This window comes from Bos indicus, chromosome 5 (assembly GCF_029378745.1).
Source record: "Bos indicus isolate NIAB-ARS_2022 breed Sahiwal x Tharparkar chromosome 5, NIAB-ARS_B.indTharparkar_mat_pri_1.0, whole genome shotgun sequence".
In the NCBI taxonomy this organism is placed as follows: domain Eukaryota; kingdom Metazoa; phylum Chordata; class Mammalia; order Artiodactyla; family Bovidae; genus Bos; species Bos indicus.
In genome coordinates this window covers 41274939-41296383 of record NC_091764.1, presented here as the reverse complement: position 1 = coordinate 41296383, position 21445 = coordinate 41274939, and the positions used below count along the sequence as shown (strand labels likewise).

General features: G+C 36.8%; 1 protein-coding gene across 1 annotated transcript in view; it reads right to left on the bottom strand.

The window, feature by feature from the left end:
- SLC2A13 (solute carrier family 2 member 13) overlaps positions 1 to 21445 on the bottom strand; it is a 526379-nt gene that overhangs the window by 161875 nt on the left and 343059 nt on the right. The window contains exons 5-6 of the mRNA XM_019960789.2: positions 13330 to 13493; positions 4804 to 4924 (exon numbers count right to left, since the gene is read on the bottom strand). Coding sequence (XP_019816348.2) covers positions 4804 to 4924; positions 13330 to 13493 — 285 coding nt within the window. The remainder of the gene's footprint in view (positions 1 to 4803; positions 4925 to 13329; positions 13494 to 21445) is intronic.

Here is a 21445-nt window from a genome sequence, read left to right as displayed (position 1 = left end):
TTGGGGGCTCCCAAATCACTGCAGATGGTGACCTTAGCCATGTAATTAAAAGACACTTGCTCCTTGGAATAAAAGCTATGACCAACCTAGACAGCATATTAAAAAACAGAGACATTACTTTGCCTACAAAGGTCCATCTAATCAAAGCTATGGTTTTTCCAGTAGTCACGTATAGATGTGAGAGCTGGACTATAAAGAAGGCTGAGTACCGAATAATTGATGCTTTTAGGCTATTGTGTTGGAGAAGACTCTTGTGAGCTCCTTGGATTGCAAGGAGATCAAACCAGTCAATCCTAAAGGAAATCGATCCTGAATATTCATTGGAAGAACTAATGCTGAAGCTGAAGCTCCAACACTTTGGCAATCTGATAAAAGCTGACTCATTAAAAAAAGACCCCGATGCTAGGAAAGATTGAAGGCAGGAGGAGAGGGGAGGACAGAGGATGAGACGGTTAGATGGCATCACTGACACAATGGATATGAGTTTGAGCATCCTCTGGGAGATGATGAAGGACAAGGAAGCATGGTGCGCTGCAGTCCATGGAGTCACAAAGAGTTGGTCACGACTGAGTGACTGAACAACAACATCAGATGGTTCTAGGTAAGATTCTCAGTTGAAAAATACTAATAGGAAAACGAGCCGTAAATTAGAAGCACAGTCCTTCTTGTAACTTTCTCCTTTAATTACCCCAACTGACTTCTATGATCTGTTCTATCTGGTTGCTGATAGTTAATCAATTTCCTATTTTTGATTCCTGTTGATTTTTCTCTTAGATTTATCTAGAATCTGTTTACCTGCTTATCTTGAGCATCACCACCACAGTCCAGGCAACTACTAATCTCTCTCATAGGTAATTTTAATAATTAGTCTCCTCATATCAACATGTGCCCTCTGTGCCCCAGAGAGAAAGTTGAGAATAGAAAATTTGGTCAAGTCACTACCCTGCTTAAAACTCTTCTTCTTCAAAAGATGGGAAAGACTTCTACTCATTATCATAATGTCATATTTTATTATAGGTTTTATTAATGATAACAATGGTTATATTTATTGGGTGCTTATTATGTGCTAAGAACTGCTTTAGGTGCTTTCTATATATTAACTCATCCTTATACAATCCTATGAGTATGTGCTCCAATGAGTGGCAATGTGAATGAAAGCCCTAGGGTGAGAGTATCTGCAATTCTATAGCTGTATACTTTAAGAAATATCTGTTTACTTTGAGGGTTTTTGACAGTGATTTGAATATATCGAGATCACGTGCTGTGTGCTGTGCTCAGTTGCTTCAGTTGTGTCTAACTTTGCAACCAGATGGACTGTAGCCTTCCAGGTTCCTCTGTCCATGGGATTCCCCAGGCAAGAATACTGGAGGGTTGCCATGCCCTCCTGCAGGGGATCTTCCCGATCCTGGGATCAAAACCGGGTCTCCTGGATTGGCAGCCAGGTTCTTTATCTCTGAGCCACTAGGGAAGTCACTACTGAGATCATACTTATAAATTATAAAAAGTCAAAGATTTCAGGGAAATGTTATTCAGGAAAGGTTTGAATTCTCAAATTTGGATAGCTCTTATAAGAAAATATGTTTATTAGTAATTTGAGAGCATGGAACTAAAAGCCATATTTGGTATATGCATGTGTATTCTTATACAGATAAATGATTAAGATGATAAATCCAACTGGAGTTATTTCTCCTAAGCCTTAGTTGGCACTCTGTGACTGTACACAATTTTAACTGCAGAAAGTAGATCTGAAAGATGTTATTTAATACATTTGGTTCAGAAAATCTAACCAGGATTTGGAAAGAATATCATCAATTAAAAATTCTAAAAGCATAAATTCTTATTAGAAATTATTTAAGGTAGTCAATGTCTTGGGTTTGAAGTCATTAGTGTATCCCAATCTACAATGTTTGTGGTTCTAACCTACCTAGTGACACCATGCAATCAACACTTTTTGAATTAAAATAAAGAACAACCATTGTTCTTGAACCATTCAATTCCATAAATCTTCTCTAGTCTAGTAGAGTATAGAGTCAGAGGGCATTACATACCCATCTCAATAGATTTCTTCAAGTGGAAGTGCTGAGTCGAGTGGTCTATGCATTTAACCTTTACTAGGCAAAAGTATATCAATTTCCAAAGTGAATAAAAATTTACGTTCCCACCAATAATACACAGTGTTCTTAAGATTAAACCATTTCTCCCTTTAAATCTTTTTTCTTTGCTCAGTTTTCCTGTACAGATCATTCCAAGAGGAAAGTATACCACCTGTATTTATTTACTGCATGAGAATTACTCATCCTAAAGTCATGCAAACATGACTGTTTCATTTTTATCTTCTTTTTAATTTTAATTTTTTTCCAGTCTTATTGAGAGGCAATTGGTATAAAGATTTGCATAGTTTAAGGTTTACAGTATTATTTGACTTATATACATCATGAAATGATTACCACAATGTTTAGTAAACATCCATCATCTCTTATATACATAAAATTAAAGAAACAAATCATTTTTGTGATGAGAACTCAGGATTTACTCTCTTAATAACTTTCATGTATGCTGTATACTGTATTTTTCATATTTATTGTAAAGAAATGGGAAATGTATATAGATACTTTTAACAATAACAAAATCAGTAAGGGGACTGAAGATATATTTTATAAAATCATTCAGACTATACATACATACTATAAGTACTGTCAACTGCTCACAAAACCTATGTTTCTCTTAAAGAAACTACATGAGAAATAATTGCTTTGCATATTCAGTGACTCCTAGAAGACATATAAAATTTGGTTCTGTTTTTAAAAACTTATCGGTTTGTGATATGAACAATATTAGATTGTACACTTCTCTCACTCCACTACAATTTTATCTTAAATTGGTAGGTGAAAGAAAATATTTTATTGTCACCTACCTATATTGATAGGTAGATGATAACAATTTAGATGGATTGGTGGGATTAATAGATTGATGATCACAAATTGCCATGCAATGAACTATACTACAGCAATAAATATTTTTATTGAAATTTTAAAAGTTGATATCAGGAAAGCTATTTCATTATGTAAATCATTAAAAACTTAGTTATTTCTTTTCTGTATCGAACTTCATAAAATTTTTTAATTCATATTCTCTGGCTGAATTTCTGCCTTTAGTTGACCTGACAGTGTATCAATCTTCTCAATCTAAATTGCTGCATCTAAATCAGACATCAAATCTAAAAAGTATTCTATGTTTCTCAAACAATAGTAGTTTTTTAATAATTTGTTAGAGGTAACTGAGCTAAAAACACTGTACTTAAAAAAATATCTTTCAAGAAAAACAAAAGTAGAGCATGCAGAATTCTAGCAATGGTCTACCACCTTTCTAGCAGTTGAGGTCAGATATCCAAAGAATAAAAATCTCTATATACAGAAATAGTCTATGTTAAGGTTAACTTCTTTTAAGACACCTTTAAATCTTCCTTAGAACATAAAGACTGTCAAAAAACAGTAAAGTGATAAACATATACATCATTCATTTCCAAAGGCAAGTGGATATCACAATTTGCAACCAGAAAGACATAATTACATATGTCTTCCTCACTGTTGTAGTAAGAAGGCACCATAAATTCTGTTAAATGAGAAGCTCCAAGTGATCCCAAGTGGAATTTAGTGTATCAATGTAATGTTTTAATTTCATATAGGAGTACCTGACTTAATAAATGATTTACCCTTTGATTTAAGACTTACATCTGTTTAGTTGAGGCTGAAGAAATATCATTTTTTGTTTTTAAAGCTATTCGATCCATACATTTTAAAGGGGTTGCTAGCCTTTCCAGCCACTAAAATGAAGTAAAAAACGTTGAAACTCTTTGTTGTTTGTTGTTGTTTAGTCACTAAGTCATGCCCGACTCTTTTGTGACCCCATGGCCTATAGCACGCCAGGCTCCCCTACCCATGGGATATCCCAGACAAGAATACTGGATATGGTTGCTATTTCCTTCTTCAGGGGATCTTTCCAACCCAGGGACTGAACCCACGTCTCCTGCATTAGCTGGCATATTCTTACTGAGCTACCTGAGAAGCCCTAAAAGGGAATCACAACCACGAAGGAATGTGGAACTCTACTGATAAATTTATTAATTGACCTGTTCAGTCATTCAATTTTTAATTAATTCAATTGTGCATTCTTCAGTCCATCTGTCAGCCGATGTATCCATTCATCCATTTATCTATCTATTAATCTATCACATGGGGTGTATACTGCTTAACAAGTTATTAAACCTGAAACTGATGATTAAAACACTCTTCCAGCACCTTTTCCCACTTTCTATTGCTCTTCAAGAACCCTACTAATGAGAGGAAAAATTCTTTTCTGCTTAAATGAATGAAGGGATACTTGTGGAACATGGTAAAGATTAACTGATAGAATATCCAAATGATAATAAACTGTATCAGACATGTACATCATGGAAACTGATAGAATATCCAGATAAGTGTATCAGATATGTACATCATGGAAAAGCTTAATTCTGATGAAAGTTTATTTCACTTAGAATGTAGATGTCACTGAGTCATATATGATATAAAATAGCTTTTCAGTATTCCTGCTTAGATTCTGTATCAATATATGCTTCCAATTTCCAGAGAAATATCACCAAGATTGTGTCTAATAACCCACTTTTCCTGAAGCATGTGTTTCCACCATTAAGTCTGGATGCCTAGGAAGCTCCTACTCATCTCTCATATTTTAGGAAAGTTATAAGTAAACAAAGAAGTTATCAAAATTAGGTTAAGGAAGGGGACCATTATAAAATCTCACCTGTATCTTGTGCAAGTAGTGTTCTGACCTAAAGGAGGTATTGGCTTAAAAGTGATGGGTGGAGAAACTTGGGCTGACAGCAGAAATCCCAAAGCAAGAATAATGAGGGCTACAGTGGTACCTAAAAAAAAAAAAGAAGTTTTATATCAGAGAAGAGCTGACAACATTCTTTCAAAGCAGACTGGGTTTAGCAAGATATCTCTCTGAAAAAAATAGCTTGATATATCTTTATTGGATTAAAAAAAAGATCCTCATACACAAGTATTGCCATAAAAACTCACTAGCATGTTCACTGTGAGAAATGAGAAGAGTGAAATTCAAATCAAATACATCTGTTAGCCAAGCACTGGTAATAACTTTCTAAATAAACACAATTTTGGACTGCTGACAGTCTCAAAAAGAATTAATATAACTGACATTATTGAGTGCCTAACATGCCAGGAAGTACAAAAGGCAACAGATATATATCAAGTACTCCTTTCATTACCAACAAAACTGTTCTAATGTTATTTGATCATCTAGAATCCAAATGGTAGTAATAGTTCAGTCATTCTGTCGTGTCCGACTCTAAGACCCCATGGACTGCAACAAGCCAGGCCTCCCTGTCCATCACCAATTCCCTGAGCTTGCTCAAACTCATGTCCATCGTCTCAGTGATGCCATTCAACCATCTCATCCTCTGTCGTCCACTTCTCCTCCTGCCTTCAATCTTTCTCAGCATCAGGGTCTTTTCCAGCGAGTCAGTTCTTTGCATCAGGTGGCCAAAGTATTGGAGCTTCAGCATCAGTCCTTCCAATGAATATTCAGGGATGATTTCCTTTAGGATTGATTGGTTGGATCTCCTTGGATCTCTCTTAAGAGTCTACTCCAACACCACAGTTAAAAAGCGTCAGTTCTTTGGTGCTTTGCTTTCTTTGTGGTCTAACTCTTACATCCATACATAACAACTGGAAAAATCATATCTTTGACTAGACAGAATTTTGTTGGCAAAGTAATGTCGGCAAAGTACAATCCAAATAATAAACTAAAAAGTAACTAAATATTTCAAAAACAGGTGAAAGAGAATTTTTCATAAAAAGGAGCAACATTTTGTAAAGACTTAAAAATCCCAGAAATGACATAACACATACATTCAATTCTTTTTCCTGTTGGCATTTGGAAGTGGAATATTTGTCTTTGATTTTAGGGTACAGAATGTGATTTTATATAAAATCTCTTAAAAAGATATAACATTATATATATATAAAATCACTTAAAAAGATATAACATTATATATATATATAAAATCACTTAAAAATACACACACACACACACACATATATATCACTTAAAAAGCTCATTTTTGAGTCCTTTATAGAAAACTGACAGGAAACAAGAAAGTTTTCAAATTTCTGACTATTGTTCCAGCCATTGTGAGGATAAAAAAAAGGTCATGGGAAGAAAGAAGAAAATATGGATGCATTTGTTTGTATAATTTACTTGAATGAGGCAATATGTTTAAAATATGGAACTCAGGGTGGTCATTTATGTAGCAGTAAAGTTTCTATTAGATAAATGAAGAAGTTATTTAAGAATGATGAAAGGTATTTTTCAAATGGATAAAAGAACAACTTTGGGAAGCACTGTTAAAGTGAAACTAGATTACATAATTGTTGAAGTGTTTGTGTTTAATACAGAGGTGATATGTCAAGTTAGATACGGTGGTTAAGTTCTCATCCTGCTGTTTCTTGACTCCATGATCTTGGACAATGCACATAACCTTTCCAACATTCAATTTTTTCTGCTGTAAAATGGGGCTTAGTGATATTCATCCTGCAGAATTGCAGTGAATTTTAAATATCACAATACATCTGAAAGATTTTTATAAAGCTAAAAATGTTAATTATTGTACTACAATTATTAAATACAGCAGCAGCAGTATACTTTCAAAATCTAGAAGAAAGCTGAAAAGGAGGGAGATGGCTTGAAGAAAAGATCAGAAGCCTATTTTACCACACCAGGCTGAAAAGCCATGAATATACAATCACAGGTCATTTTCCCCTTGTTGGCTTAAAATTCAAACTAGAACTAGAACTAGTTTGAGGTATTATATTCTCAAAAAACTACCAATTCCTGAATTGGGAAACAAAAAACAAGTCTATCTCTCAGAAAGAGAAGATATTTATTGGGCATGTAAATAAAAGTCATCCCTCTCTCCTCAAATAAAGCAAAATAAACCAATAGTTTTACTGTTAATCTGTCTATCAAAGAAGCTGGGTCCTAAGTATTTTCCAAAATTACCCGCACAGAATATTGTCATGGGACAGGTAAGATTTGCTTCAATCAGGAAACATTGATATTTTAGGATGCAAAGGAAACTCTTCTTTCATAGCACTACTTAAAATAACTGGTCTCTGTGATAAACTGTAAACTCTAAGATAGTATTCTGCTGCCAAGTCGCTTCAGTCATGTCCGACTCTGTGCAACCCCATGGACTGCAGCCTACCAGGCTTCTCCATCCATGGGATTCTCCAGGCAAGAACACTGGAGTGGGTTGCCATTTCCTTCTCCACTAAGATAGTATACCTAACACATATTAACATATATTCAATTCTAGTGCCTGGCATAGAGCAGATCTCACAGTACTACAGATTTTTGCAATGTTGGCTATTTTCTAAGAAAATAACAAAACACATTAAGACTATTCAATTGAGGTTGTGAGTTAGTATGGGAGAAATATCCCAGATGAGAGTTCTGCAGTATAGATATTATATCTCTTGGATTCATCTCAAAAAAGTCCAACCAACTTGCAAAATTTGGGGAAAAGACCATTTGGATATATAAAGTTCCTAGTTGAAGGTTTACATTTCCTAAACACAAATCTATTTTGACCTACTATGGATGGAAATATTTTAAAAGTCAGTATCATACTTTTATCATAGTCTTATTTCTCAATCCTGGCTTCCTATTGAAAGTGCAACTGTTTAGAATGTGCCTCAACCTCTGAATCAGTTTCTATAAAATGGAGATCAGATAATATGATTTCATAGGTGATTGTGATAGCCGTGACAGAGTAAAAACTCTTATCTTATGAGATGATAAATTTCTTAAGGGAAGGGAATGGTGTCTTAAATGACTTAATTTATGGAGTAAATTTTAAAATGGTCACCTCGTCCTATCATATGCACATGTCTCTTTAAGGCTTAAAACTACCTGAACTACCTATTTCCTCTCCCTTAACAAATCACAGCTGCTTTATCAGTGACTCAATGGCATTTAAAGTTGTTATAGTTTTCAACAGTTCTATGGTTGTCAATGGACTCAATGGTTCATTGAGTCCAGTGCAGGAAGGCCTTGTATGAAAGGATCTCTTCCAGTGTAATGGCAAGTTTGGGCACATTCTTTATATTATAAGAAAGGAGTCCCTCCCTAGCCAACTATACTGTTGCATTTTGGAATTCTGATATCATTTTCCTAATAAGAATGTTCTCCATAGGAGGTAGTGTGCTGGATAAATAGAATCCTCAAAAATACTTGATGAAGTAAGTTACCTTAACGATCTGATACAAGGGCCTGTATTATTAGTAGATATTTTTTAAAAAAAATTTCCTTACCCAAGACTCAAACAGAACACACTTTTTGTGCTTAAGTATCACTTACACATGCTCCAGACTTCATCTTCAGAGATTTCAATTTAGCAGATTGGGGGTTGGGCCCCCAAGAATTCACAATTTAAAGTATTCTTGGTAATTCTGATAAAGACAAGCTGTGAGTGATATTTTAGGGAATACTCCACTACCAAAATATCTGGCAGAAAATAACACAGTGTTTCTGGCTTTCTGATTTATAAGCAACAAAATTACATAGATATAAGCCTTCCTCTATTAAAAGGATCAAGAGGCTGTCATTAAGTTGGTAATACTTACCAGAAAGACCAGTTCTCTTAGCAAGCTTTGAAAATATTAAGTCAGAATACCACAAAATGTCCTAAATTTAACATTATTTATGGACTATATATTTTATATTTCTTTGTATAAAGAGTTTCTTTGTCCTGGTCTAGCTAAATACAGTTTGTTTATAGTAATTTTTAAAGAACAAGTACCTATTCAAAAAGTTATTTTGATTTTTTTTTTTTTACTAAATTTCACCCAATATAAAAAAAAAATCAATAAAATACAAAATAGGGAATGATTTAAAAATTCAAGGCTAATTTAAGAAATTTTAAATAGAAGAGTGTTCTAATACTAGCACTGGTAGAATATTAAATATATTATGATTTATTTTATTAGGTGAAAAATGGTGAAAAAAGTAAAAATAATTTCTTTAAAAATGTTATTATTTCTTTATTTACTCATAAATTTTGATTGGAGTGTAGTTGCTTTGCAGCTTCCCTGGTGGCTCAGATGGAAAGAATCTGCCTGCTGATGCAGGAGACATGGGTTCCATCTCTGGGTTGGCAAGATCCCCTGGAGAAGGAAATGGCAAACAATTCCAGTATTCTTGACTGGGAAATCCCATGCACAGAGGGACCTGGTGGGCTATAATCCATAGGGTCACAAAGAGTTGGACACAACTTAGTAACTAAACAACAACAATAGTTGCTTTAAAATACTGTAACATTAGTTTCTGCTGTATAACAAAGTGAATCAGCCATATGTATACATATGTCCCCTCTGTTTTGGATTTCCTTCCCATTTAGGTAACCACAGAGTGCTGAGTGGAATTCCCTGTGCTACATTAAAAAACAAACAAACAAAAAAAAACTAAATAAATAAATTCTTAAAAATATTTTAGGTCCTCAGTCTTTAAAAAGTACTACAAATAAACTGTATTTAGGCCCAAAGAAACTCTTTATACAAAGAAATCCAAAATATATAACCTATGAATAATTTAAAGGTAGCACATTCTGTGGTATCCTGACTTAATATTTTCAAAGCTTGCTAAGAGAACTGATCTTTCTTGTAATACTACAAATTTAATGACAATCCCTTCATTCAGCAGGAAAGAAAACTGCGTCCAGGTTGCTCATAAAGGCTGTTGCTGCTGCTGTTAAGTCGCTTCAGTCGTGTCCGACTCTGTGCAACCCCGTAGACGGCAGCCCACCAGGCTCCCCCGTCCCTGGGATTCTCCAGGCAAGAACAGTGGAGTGGGTTGCCATTTCCTTTTCCAATGCATGAAAGTGAAAAGTGAAAGTGAAGTCGTTCAGTCTTGTCCAACTCCTAGCGATCCCATGGACTGCAGCCTACCAGGCTTCTCCGTCCATGGGATTTTCCAGGCAAGAGTACTGGAGTGGGTTGCCACTGCCTTTGACTCATAAAGGGAGTGCCTGGAAACTTAGTCTTTTCCCCCAAGTCTTTTTTTTTTTTTTTTCAAATTCCCTGATAGCTCAATCGGTTAAGAATCTGCCTGCAATGCAGGAAACTGCAGTTCGATTCCTGGGTTGGGAAGATCCCCTGGAGAAGGGAAAAGCTACCCACTCCAATATTCTGGCCTGGAGAATTCAATAGACTGTATCGTCCCTGGGATCGCAAAGAGTTGGACATGACTGAGAGACTTTCACTTCAGTTCACTTTCTCTGACTAGTCAGCAATAGGTTCTGAAAATCCCTGGGGAAGAGGACTTACACGGAGGCGTGAAACATGACATCCAGAAGAAGAGTTCAGGAATGCTCCTGGATTATGGTTAAAACAATAAATAATCACTCTTTGGCAGCAACAATACTGTGATAGCAAAATTCTTTGAACATTTTACTGTCTGTGTCAGGTTCTGTTTGAAATGCTATACATGTGTTAATGTCTTCAGTCTTTACTATAAACCTATGAAGGACTATAATTAATCCCTGTTCATAGATGAGAAAATAGAGCCTTGTTCAATGTCACAAAATTCAAACCCAGTCTGGCTTTGTATCTATAATGACTCAAAATCCTCGAATACAACAAACAAAGGGATAGAGGCAGCTAGAAAAACTACTTTCCCCATCTCAAAACCACCATTTTTCTCAAAATCTCAAAAGCCAAATCCCAAATTTAAGACCCACAATTCTATTTAAAAAATAGGCCTCTTGAGGCAGCAGTATACTAAGGCCCTGTCAAAAAGAAAGTGTGCCCACTAAAAAATTTTCAAAGCAGCTATTACCACTTCTTAGAGTTTACCTGAACTTCAGGAGTCAGCAAATCCAATTTTCAACCCACTGCAGCAATGTCTTTAGCACATCACTGCCTGATGGCCATCTATCCTTTTGTTGAGAGCTTACTACCCTAAGGAGGTAGCCCAATTTATTGTTGCATAGGTCTGATTATTATGAAATTTTTCTTATATTAAGTAAAAAATCTATGTCCTCATAACATCTACCATCTACAAGAATAAGAGATCTATTTGGTGTCTCTGTGGTCTTTTTCTCCAGGCCTGAACAATTCTGGTTCCTTGACTAGGTTGTAAATGTATGGCTTTTAACCTTCCCTTGTCCCTCACCTTTCCTCACTTACCTCCTGCTTCCCTGTATACATTGGCTGTTGCAATTACCTTTCTTCCCCCTGCCTTTTAATCAATCTTCCCCCTGCCTTCCTCTCAGTTCTGACACTGTACTTCAACTTACATTATTCAGCTCAAAGCTTTCACTCAAGGCAAAAACAGAGGGTGGATGCATTCTACTCTTTCTTCTGGAGTTAAGGGTGAGAGGGAGTATGTATTCTTGATAACTGAGTATGAAACCCTAAATGCATTTTCTCATCAAAATTTGGGACAAGTGACTTGAAGCAGTTCTATTGGATGAATGCTTTACTTATATTTAGTTAAAATAAAATTTAATTAATGCTGGCCTGGAAACTTTATATTTTAACTGAAAAATGTATTCTTACTCTAAGTAAACTTACAAAGAAATAATTAAAAGATAGCTAATTGATAAGTAGAAATCTGCTTGTATATTTGAAAAAGATTAGAAAATTCTTTGATACAAACATGTGAAGACAGTGTCAGAGAAGGGTATCATTTTGGCAAGTGAAAAAGCCCTTGCATCAGAGAAATAATGAATAAAACGGGTAAGATTTAAAGACAAAAGATACTTTAAAGTGAGAAGTGTTTTCCTTATTAAGTTATCACAGAAAACATACCAAATCAATCAGAATTTACCCTAGGATTTAGGCCTTGTTCAAACACTAAAAGAGTCTGTCCCAACTTTGTGAAGAAATTATATGATTCCAATGTTTCACTGTTGAAAGAACTTTGAAAAAAAAAAATGCTCCAAATTTATTTCCATATTACCCCAAACTTAAAAATAAAATATATGTTAGAACTTTGCTTTTCATTTTGTACCTTTGAGTAAAACTTAAAATAACAGCAAAATGCTACCCACAGTAGGCTCTAATTGTGACTACAATTCTAATTTCTAGTTACATATCATAATAAAGTTTTTATTTAAAAATTTTTTTCAGAAAAACTCTATTCAGTTCAGTTCAGTCGCTCAGTTGTGTCCGACTCTTTGTGACTGCATGGACTGCAGCATGCCAGGCTTTCCTGTCTATCACCAACTCCTGCAGCCTACTCAAACTCACATCCATTGAGTCAGTGATGCCATACAACCATCTCATCCTCTGTCATCCCCTTCTCCCACCCTCAATCTTTCCCAGCATCAGGCTCTTTTCAAATGAGTTAGTTCTTTGCATCAGGTGGCCAAAGTACTGGAATTTCAGCTTCAGCATCAGTCCTTCCAATGAATATTCAGGACTGATTTCCTTTAGGATGGACAGGATCTCCTTGCTGTACAAGGGACTCTCAAGAGTCTTCTCTAACACCACAGTTCAAAAGCATCAATTCTTTGGTGCTCAGCTTTCTTTATAGTCTAACTCTCACATCCACATGTGACTACTACCACACATCTATCTTTGACTAGAAGGACCTTTGTTGGCAAAGTAATGTCTCTGCTTTTTAATATGCTGTCTAGGTTGGTTGTAACTTTTCTTCTAAGGAGCAAGCATCTTTTAATGTCATGGCTGCAGTCACCATCTGCAGTGATTTTGGAGCCCCCCAAAATAAAGTCTGTCACTGTTTCCATTGTTTCCCCATCTATTTGCCACAAAGTGATGAGACCAGAGGCCATGATTTTAGTTTTCTGAACGTTGAGTTTTAAGCCAACTTTTTCACTCTCCTCTTTCACTCTCACCAAGAGGCTCTGTAAGTTCTTCGCTTTCTGCAGTAAGTGTCGTGTCATCTGCATATCTGAGGTTATTGATATTTCTCCTGGCAATCTTGATTCCAGCTTGTGCTTTATCCAGCCTAGCATTTCGCATGATGTACTCTGCATACAAGTTAAATCAGCAGGGTGACCATATACAGCCTTGACATACTCCTTTCCTGATTTGGAACCAGTCTGTTGTTTCATGTCCAGTTCTAACTATTGCTTCTTGACCTCTATTATAACTCTATTATATGAACAGAAAAACTCTATTATATGGCTACAAAAATTGTATCAGAAGTGGTAATGGTATTGTATTTTAAAAGATTAATTTGTTATCATTAGAGAAGTTTATAACTGAATTCTTCAACACTTACCTGCTAAACTACCAAATGTAAGTTTCCTGCGGCCCACTTTCTCAACAAGCCAGACACCCACAAGTGTGAAAATGAAATTTGTGAAGGCTGTAATGGAAGCCAGCCATATTGCAAGTCTATCATCTTCGACACCAGACATCTGCAGAATGGTTGCACTGTAGTACCTGTGAGGCAAGAATAAAACAGTTGTTGCTGTTAGTCATTCAAAGAAACACAGTTATTCATATAGAAAAGTATCTGACTAAATCATACCTGGAAGAACTGAAAAATAATATCAAGTTAACATGGAAATCATGCAAACCAGTTAAAGGATCACAATACAGTGACTCAATGACTATGTCCAGATGAAATTTATAACTTTGTATCATTAAGAAGAGATACTCAAGCAAGTGAATAGAGGGCTAAAAACTTTAAAAGTTACATGCACTCCACACCTAGGGACAGTGACAGCTGTAGTTTCACTAAAACTATCAAGGAGAAGCTCCAAATACATGGAATCAATCAGAAGTTACTGTACACTGTAAATGTATGTACTTAAAAGAACAAAGAGAACTGCTACATATCTTAATCTTAAAGAAAGTAAAAATCTAGTACTAGAATTTCTTGAAAGACACAAGAAGAAAGAATATATCAAGTTATCTGGCATCCAGTAAGTGGTAAAGAATCTGCCTGCAAGGCAGGAGACAGGAGACATGCAGGCTTGATCCCTGGGTTGGGAAGAGCCCCTGAAGCAGGAAATGGCAACGCACTCCAGTATTCTTGCCTGGGAAATCCCATGGACAGAGGAGCCCAGCAGGCTGCAGTCCATGGGTCTGCCAAGAGTGAGACATGATTGAGCACATGGGCTGATTGGTATACTAAGGAGATGAGAAACTTACATGATATATACAAAAAGAATGCCTTTGTGGTTCCTAAAAAGGGATGCTCTTTGGTAAGTCTCTAGCACAATCTGCATGATTAGATCCTATAGACTCATTTTGTTCTAAATGAATACACTGAAGAAACAGAAAGAAAGTGAAGTTGCTCAGTGGTGTCTGACTCTTTGCAACCCCATGGACTGTAGCTTACCAGGCTGCTCTGTCCATGGAATTTTCCAGGCAAGAGGACTGGAGTGGATTGCCATTTCCTTCTCCAGGAGATCTTCCTGACCCAGGGATCGAACCCAGGTCTTCTGCACTGCAGGCAGATGCTTTACCATCTGAGCCACCAAGGAAGCCCATACACTGGAGACTGGCTCTAAAAATCATAATGCCAACTTGTTGATGCACAATGGGAGATATATCTGGTATGTTTAAGATGACAGATTTCTCACAGGACATTTCTTTTCTGGCGAAAATATCAGTAGCTATATCAGATTACTTTGAATTGGCCCTTAAAACAAAAGAAGCAAAATATTCCTGGCAAATAATCTATGAAATGTGACAGAATTCAAATTCTGAAGATACATTCTTAAATACACCTTTTACTGGCTTTCAAGCCATTCCAAAACAAGTTAGCTTTACCCAAATACAACAGTGGGCATCTAAGCAATGTATTCAATAAACAGAAATATTTCCATAGTTACAGTCTAAAGTTTCTGGATGGTAGTCAATGTTTTCATGTGCTGTGCTGTGCTTAGTCGCTCGATTGTGTCTGACTCTTTGCAACCTTATGGACTTTAGGCTGGAAGAACACAAGCTGGAATCAAGATAGCTGGGGAAAATAGCAACAACCTGAGACATGCACATGATATCACTCTAATGGCAGAAAGAGAAGAGGAACTAAAGAGCCTCTTTATGAAAGTGAATGAGGTGAGTCAAAGAGCTAGTCTGAAATTCAAATTCAAAAAATGAAGACTATGGCATCTGGTCCCTAAATAGAAGGGAAAAATTGGAAGCACTGACAGACTTTCTTTTCCTGGGCTCCAAAAATCACTGTAGATGGTGAATGAACCAAGAAATCAAAAGACATTTTGCTCCTTGGAAGGAAAGCTATGACAAACCTAGACAGAGTATTAAAAAGCAGATATCACTTTACCAACAAAGGTTCATATAGTCAAAGGTATGGTTTTTCCAGTAGTCATGTATGGATGTGAGAGTTGGACTATAAAGAAGGTTGAGCACTGAAGAACTGATGCTTTCAAATACTGGTGATAGTGAAGACTCTTGAGAGTCCTGTGGACTGCAAGGAGATCAAAGCAATCAATCCTGAATATTCATCAGAAGGACTGTTGCTAAAGCTGAAGCTCCAATCCTTTGGTCATCTGATGCGAAGAGCTGACTCTTGGAAAAGATCCTGATGCTAGGAACAATTGAAGGCTAAAAGGAGAAGCAGGTGGCAGAGGATGAGCTGGTTAGACAGTATCATCGACTCAATGGACATGGATTTGAGCAAACTCTGGGAGATAGTGGAGGACAGGGGAGCCTGGCAAGCTGCACTCCATGGGATAGCCAAGAATGGGACATGGCTTAATGACTAAACATCAAGAAGAAACAATATATTTACAATTGTTATATGTCCTTTTTGGATCCATCCTTTGGTCGTTATGCATTATCCCTTCTTATCTCTTAGAATACTCTGTATTTTAAAGTCTATTTTGTCTGATATGAGTAGTACCATTCCAGTTTTCTTTTGGCTTCCATTTGCATGGAATACTTTTTTACACTCCCCTAAAGCCTCTTGATGAAAGTGAAAGTGGAGAGTGAAAAAGTTGGCTTAAAGCTCAACATTCAGAAAATGAAGATCATGGCATCCAGTCCCACCACTTCATGGGAAATAGATGGGGAAACAGTGGAAACAGTGTCAGACTTTTTATTTTTTTGGGCTCCAAAATCACTGCAGATGTTGACTGCAGCCATGAAATTAAAAGACGCTTACTCCTTGGAAGGAAAGTTATGACCAACCTAGATAGCATATTCAAAAGCAGAGACATTACTTTGCCAACAAAGGTCCGTCTAGTCAAGGCTATCGTTTTTCCTGTGGTCATGTATGGATGTGAGAGTTGGACTGTGAAGAAGGCTGAGTGCCGAAGAATTGATGCTTTTGAACTGTGGTGTTGGAGAAGACTCTTGAGAGTCCCTTGGACTGCAAGGAGATCCAACCAGTCCATTCTGAAGGAGATCAGCCCTGGGATTTCTTTGGAAGGAATGATGCTAAAGCTGAAACTCCAGTACTTTGGCCACCTCATGCGAAGAGTTGACTCATTGGAAAAGACTCTGATGCTGGGAGGGATTGGGGGCAGGAGGAGAAGGGGACGATAGAGGATGAGATGGCTGGATGGCATCACCGACTCGATGGACGTGAGTCTGAGTGAACTCCGGGAGTTGGTGATGGACAAGGAAGCCTGGCATGCTGTGATTCATGGGGTCGCAAAGAGTTGGACACAACTGAGCGACTGAATTGAACTGAACTGAACTTTCAGTCTTTATGTGTCCCTAGATCTGAAGTGGTTCTCTTATAGATAGTGTATATATGGGTCTTGATTTTGTATTCATTCAGCCAATCTATGTCTTTTGTTTGGTGCATTTAATCCATGTACATTTAAGGTAATTATTGATATGTATACTCATGGGATGTGAGGGACATGAAGATCAGCTGATTTGAGTATCTGTGGGGGTCCTTGAACCAATCTCCTATGGATAACTGAGAGAGGGACAACTGTATTTCATTGTTTTCATTTTTGACACAATAAAATCATGAAATTGCATGCATTAAATTAATGGCTAGAAATAGGAGTTGTATCAAACAAAGTAAGTTAGTGAGTATCAGTATTTTATTTAAAATGCAAAATGTGTCCTAGGTGTGTTAAATGATTTTTTCTGTTACTTAAACCTGGCCTGGGTATCAGAAACCATCATTTTTAAAGACATCTCTGTATGGCTGATTCATGTTGATGTTTGGTAGAAACCAACACAATACTGTAAAGCAATTATCTTCAAATAAACACATTAAAAAAAAAGACATCTCTGTGGTGTGCTGGCCAGATCAGATAACATACTGTTCAGCTAGTATTTACATATTGAAGACATACTATTAATGTATGTGAGTTACTGAATTCTCACAGATGTATTATTAGATCCAGTTGCTGCCCTAAAGAAGCTGCCATAAAAGAATGACATGGAAAGAAATAATTTTGATATTGCAAGGTATATAAATCACAATGTGGCATTAAAGGATGGACCAAATAATTTCCCTTTATAAAGTTCCTTGATTTTCCAGAAAATTTAATGTTTGAGTTAAGTTTTGAAGAATTCACAGGGGTTTGCCAGCACATACAATGATCTAGAAGGACATTGGTGGTAAAAGAAATGACATGTAGGAAGGAAAAATGTACAAAATACTATGCTGGATTCATACACCAAAAGTACGTTACCGTGGCTGAACATAATAAGGTTCAAAGGAAAGAGAAGTATGATAGAAGGCTTCAATAGAACCTTTTGTTATAGAGGGGCCTTGAGAGCTACACTCCATGTTTGGCCTTTATTCTTTTTTTTTTTTTTTTTTTTAAACTTTACATAATTGTATTAGTTTTGCCAAATATCAAGATGAATCCGCCACAGGTTGTAGGGAATGGAGAACCATGACATGGACTGTGAGGAGAAACAACAAACAATTAAGTTTGTTTTATGAAAAGATCACTCTAACTACAGTCAAGTGTATAGACTAGACGCGGACCTGAACAAGGGCAAATTGTTTGAAGTATTTTTCAGGTCCTTTTATTAGATATAGTACCCTGTAGACTTTCTATATTAATGTGAAACACTGAGAGCAAAGGCTGAAATTCCGTGAGGGTCTTTTATCTTCCTGTCAGCAAGTCTTGCAACTTTAACCCACACTAAATCTTTCTTTGGATGGACTGTCTTGAGTTTTCATCCTCATTTTCCATTCTCAAACACTGGTAGATGTATTAGATTTTATTGCTGCCATAAAAAATTACTACAATCACACTGGCTTAAATCAACATAAATTTATTTCCTAACAGGTTTATAGGTCAGAAATCTGACACAGATTTTATTGGGTGTAAAGAATCAAAGGTGTCAGCTGGGTAATCCTTTCTAGAATCTACAGGGGAAATAGACTTCTTTGCTGGTTTAACATCTTCCACATGCTGTGGCTTGAGGACTCCACTTCCTCATGATTCAAAGCCCATAAAGGTGGGTGCATGCAGTGCCTTTCAGGTCCCTTTACTCTGAGACTCCTTTCTGCTTCCCCTGCATATAAAGACCTCTGTGATTACACTAGGTCAACCCAGATAAATAGGGTAATCTCCTTATCTTAAGAGAAATCGATTAACAGATTTAATTTGATCTACAACCTTAATTTCCCTTTGCCAATTAATGAGAGATATTCACAGGTTGTTTATGACATGTACATGTTGGGAGTGGACTTCTTGGTGGCTCAGACAGTAAAGCGTCTGTCTACAATGCGGGAGACCTGGGTTTGATCCCTGGGTTGGGAAGATCCCCTGGAGAGGGAAATGGCAATCCACTCCAGTACTATTGCCTGGAAAATTTCATGGACAGAGGAGCCTGGTAGGCTACAGTCCATAGGGTCACAAAGAGTCAGACACAACTGAGTGACTTCACTTTCACTTTCACTCTATTACATAAAGGAGCTAATCAACAGTAAAATAAGGAAAAGGCCAACACTTGGAATGAGAAGGTGAGGAATGAAGGTAAGAATATTTACTTAAAGGATAATCAGTTTCAGAAGAATTCATACAATAGCTATATTTCTTTTTACAGGACTCTTTCAAGGGCAGGAGATGACATACCTAGGTCAGAACAATTCAGGAACCTAGTTTTCAAAAGTCAGATCATGTATTGATGAAATGACACACTTAATTTACATTTTAAAATGTGTGAATTCCAATGTTTTATAAATGATGCTATCAGCCAACCATTTATGTAATAGCCTACCACTAAGTATGGGTGTGAGAGTTGGACTATAAAGAAAGCTGAATGCTGAAGAATGGATGCTTTTGAACTGTGGTGTTGGAGAAGACTCTTGAGAGTCCCTTGGACTGCAAGGAGACCCAACCTGTCATTCAGAACCAAAGGAAATCAGTCCTGAATATTCATTGGAAGGGCTGATGCTGAAGCAGAAACTCCAATACTTTGGCCACCTGATGCAAAGAAGTGACTCATTGGAAAAGACCCTGATGCTGGGAAAGATCAAAGGCGGGAGGATAAGGGGACAACAGAGGATGAGATGGTTGGATGGCACCACCGATGTGATGGATATGAGTTTGAGTAGGCTCTGGGAGTTGCTGATGGACAGGGAAGCCTGGCATGGTGTAGTCCATGGGGTTACAGTCAGACACGACTGAGCAACTGAGCTGAACTGATAACTTACTCTGAGCCTTTATGTAGTAGTTTAAATTTGCACAAAGCATAACAGTTTTCTTTATAAGAGAATATGAGCTGAAAAAGGTTTTATTTCCTTTTTAGATTCAAAGAAGGGATGCCTTCTCTTTTCAAAATCATTTTATAATATCTACCCAACAAATTATCACCTTCTTCAAAGATTTCCTGGTTAACCTTTGGTTTTCTCACACGCACCATCTCTTCCCTAGGGTGAAAATGAAAGGATTGAAAACAGTGTGTTCTCACAGAGAACACAAATGAGTTTCACAAATCTCTTAGATGTCGAAGAACAGTAACAGCCAGATTATATGTATATCATTATCTTAGAGATTATGTGAAAGGTAGCTTTCAGTCTTGAATTTTAAATTTGAAAAAAAAAAATAGCTCTAGAAAACATGTAGGCTTTGGTAATGGCAATCCAGCCTAATAATGACTTTTAACTAGCACTAAAAGTATAAACATGAGCACCTCATATGCTGAAAAAAACATGCATATTATGATTTTATTGAACAAAGCCTTTCCTAGGAATTTCTGAAAAAGTTATTTTTTTTTCAGCTTCTGAAAGCCATAACCTGTCACTTTCACTATTGCTAGTATAGTTAATTTAACAGCAAGAAGTAGGTTCTCAATTTGCCAGATTAACCTATAAATTCTCTCTACATAATATATGCCCACACGAGACTGAACATTCAGGACTTCATGCAGGTTCATATTTCCCATTTGTTGAATTGTAAATAAGTGTTATTTGCTCAGTTGTGTTCGACTCTAGATGACCCCATGGTCTGTTCATGGGATTCTTCAGGCAAGAATACTGGAGTGGGTTGCCATTTTCTTCTCCAGGGGATCTTCACAACCCAGGGATCAAGCCCAGGTCTCCTGCATTGCAGGTGGATTCTTTACCATCTGAGCTACCAGGTAAGCCCATACAATTCAACTGTTGAATCAAATCAGATGTGTTTGTTCCAACCTGTTTATCCAATTTAATCAAATAATACCTAAATCAATAAAATAGAAGATGCATTATATTAACATTTATAATTTTAAAAAGTCAATAAAGGCAAAGTACTTTAAAAAAATTGTGGGCAACACTACCATTAAAAAACTGGGGGATACAGTGTAAAATTTTAAAAAGATTCTGCCCTTAGGGCTCTTCTCAAGTGTCTTTCAGTTCTTGTTCTATTTGAGAAACTAAGTTTAGAATTCAGAGATGACAGTATTGAGTGGTTTATGCAAGAAAAACAATGTGGAAGTACAAGCAGTAGATGTGATGAATTAATGTACAACTAAAAAATGTTGAAGATATATATACATATTTCCTCATAACTGTCTTTTTCAGTTAACGAAACAAGAGCCATATTCAAAAGCAGAGACATTACTTGCCAACAAAGGTCCGTCTAGTCAAGGCTATGTTTTTCCAGTGGTCATGTATCGATGTGAGAGTTGGACTATGAAGAAAGCTGAGCACCGAAGAATTGATGCTTTTGAACCGTGGTGCTGGAGAAGACTCTTGAGAGTCCCTTGGACAGCAAGGAGATCCAACCAGTCCATCCTAAAGGAGATCAGTCCTGGGTGTTCATTGGAAGGACTGATGCTAAAGCTGAAACTCCAGTACTTTGGCCACCTCATGTGAAGAGTTGACTCATTGGAAAAGATTCTGATGCTGGGAGGGATTGGGGGCAGGAGGAGAAAGGGACGACAGAGGATGAGATGGCTGGATGGCATAACCGACTCGATGGACGTGAGTTTGAGTGAACTCCGGGAGTTGGTGATGG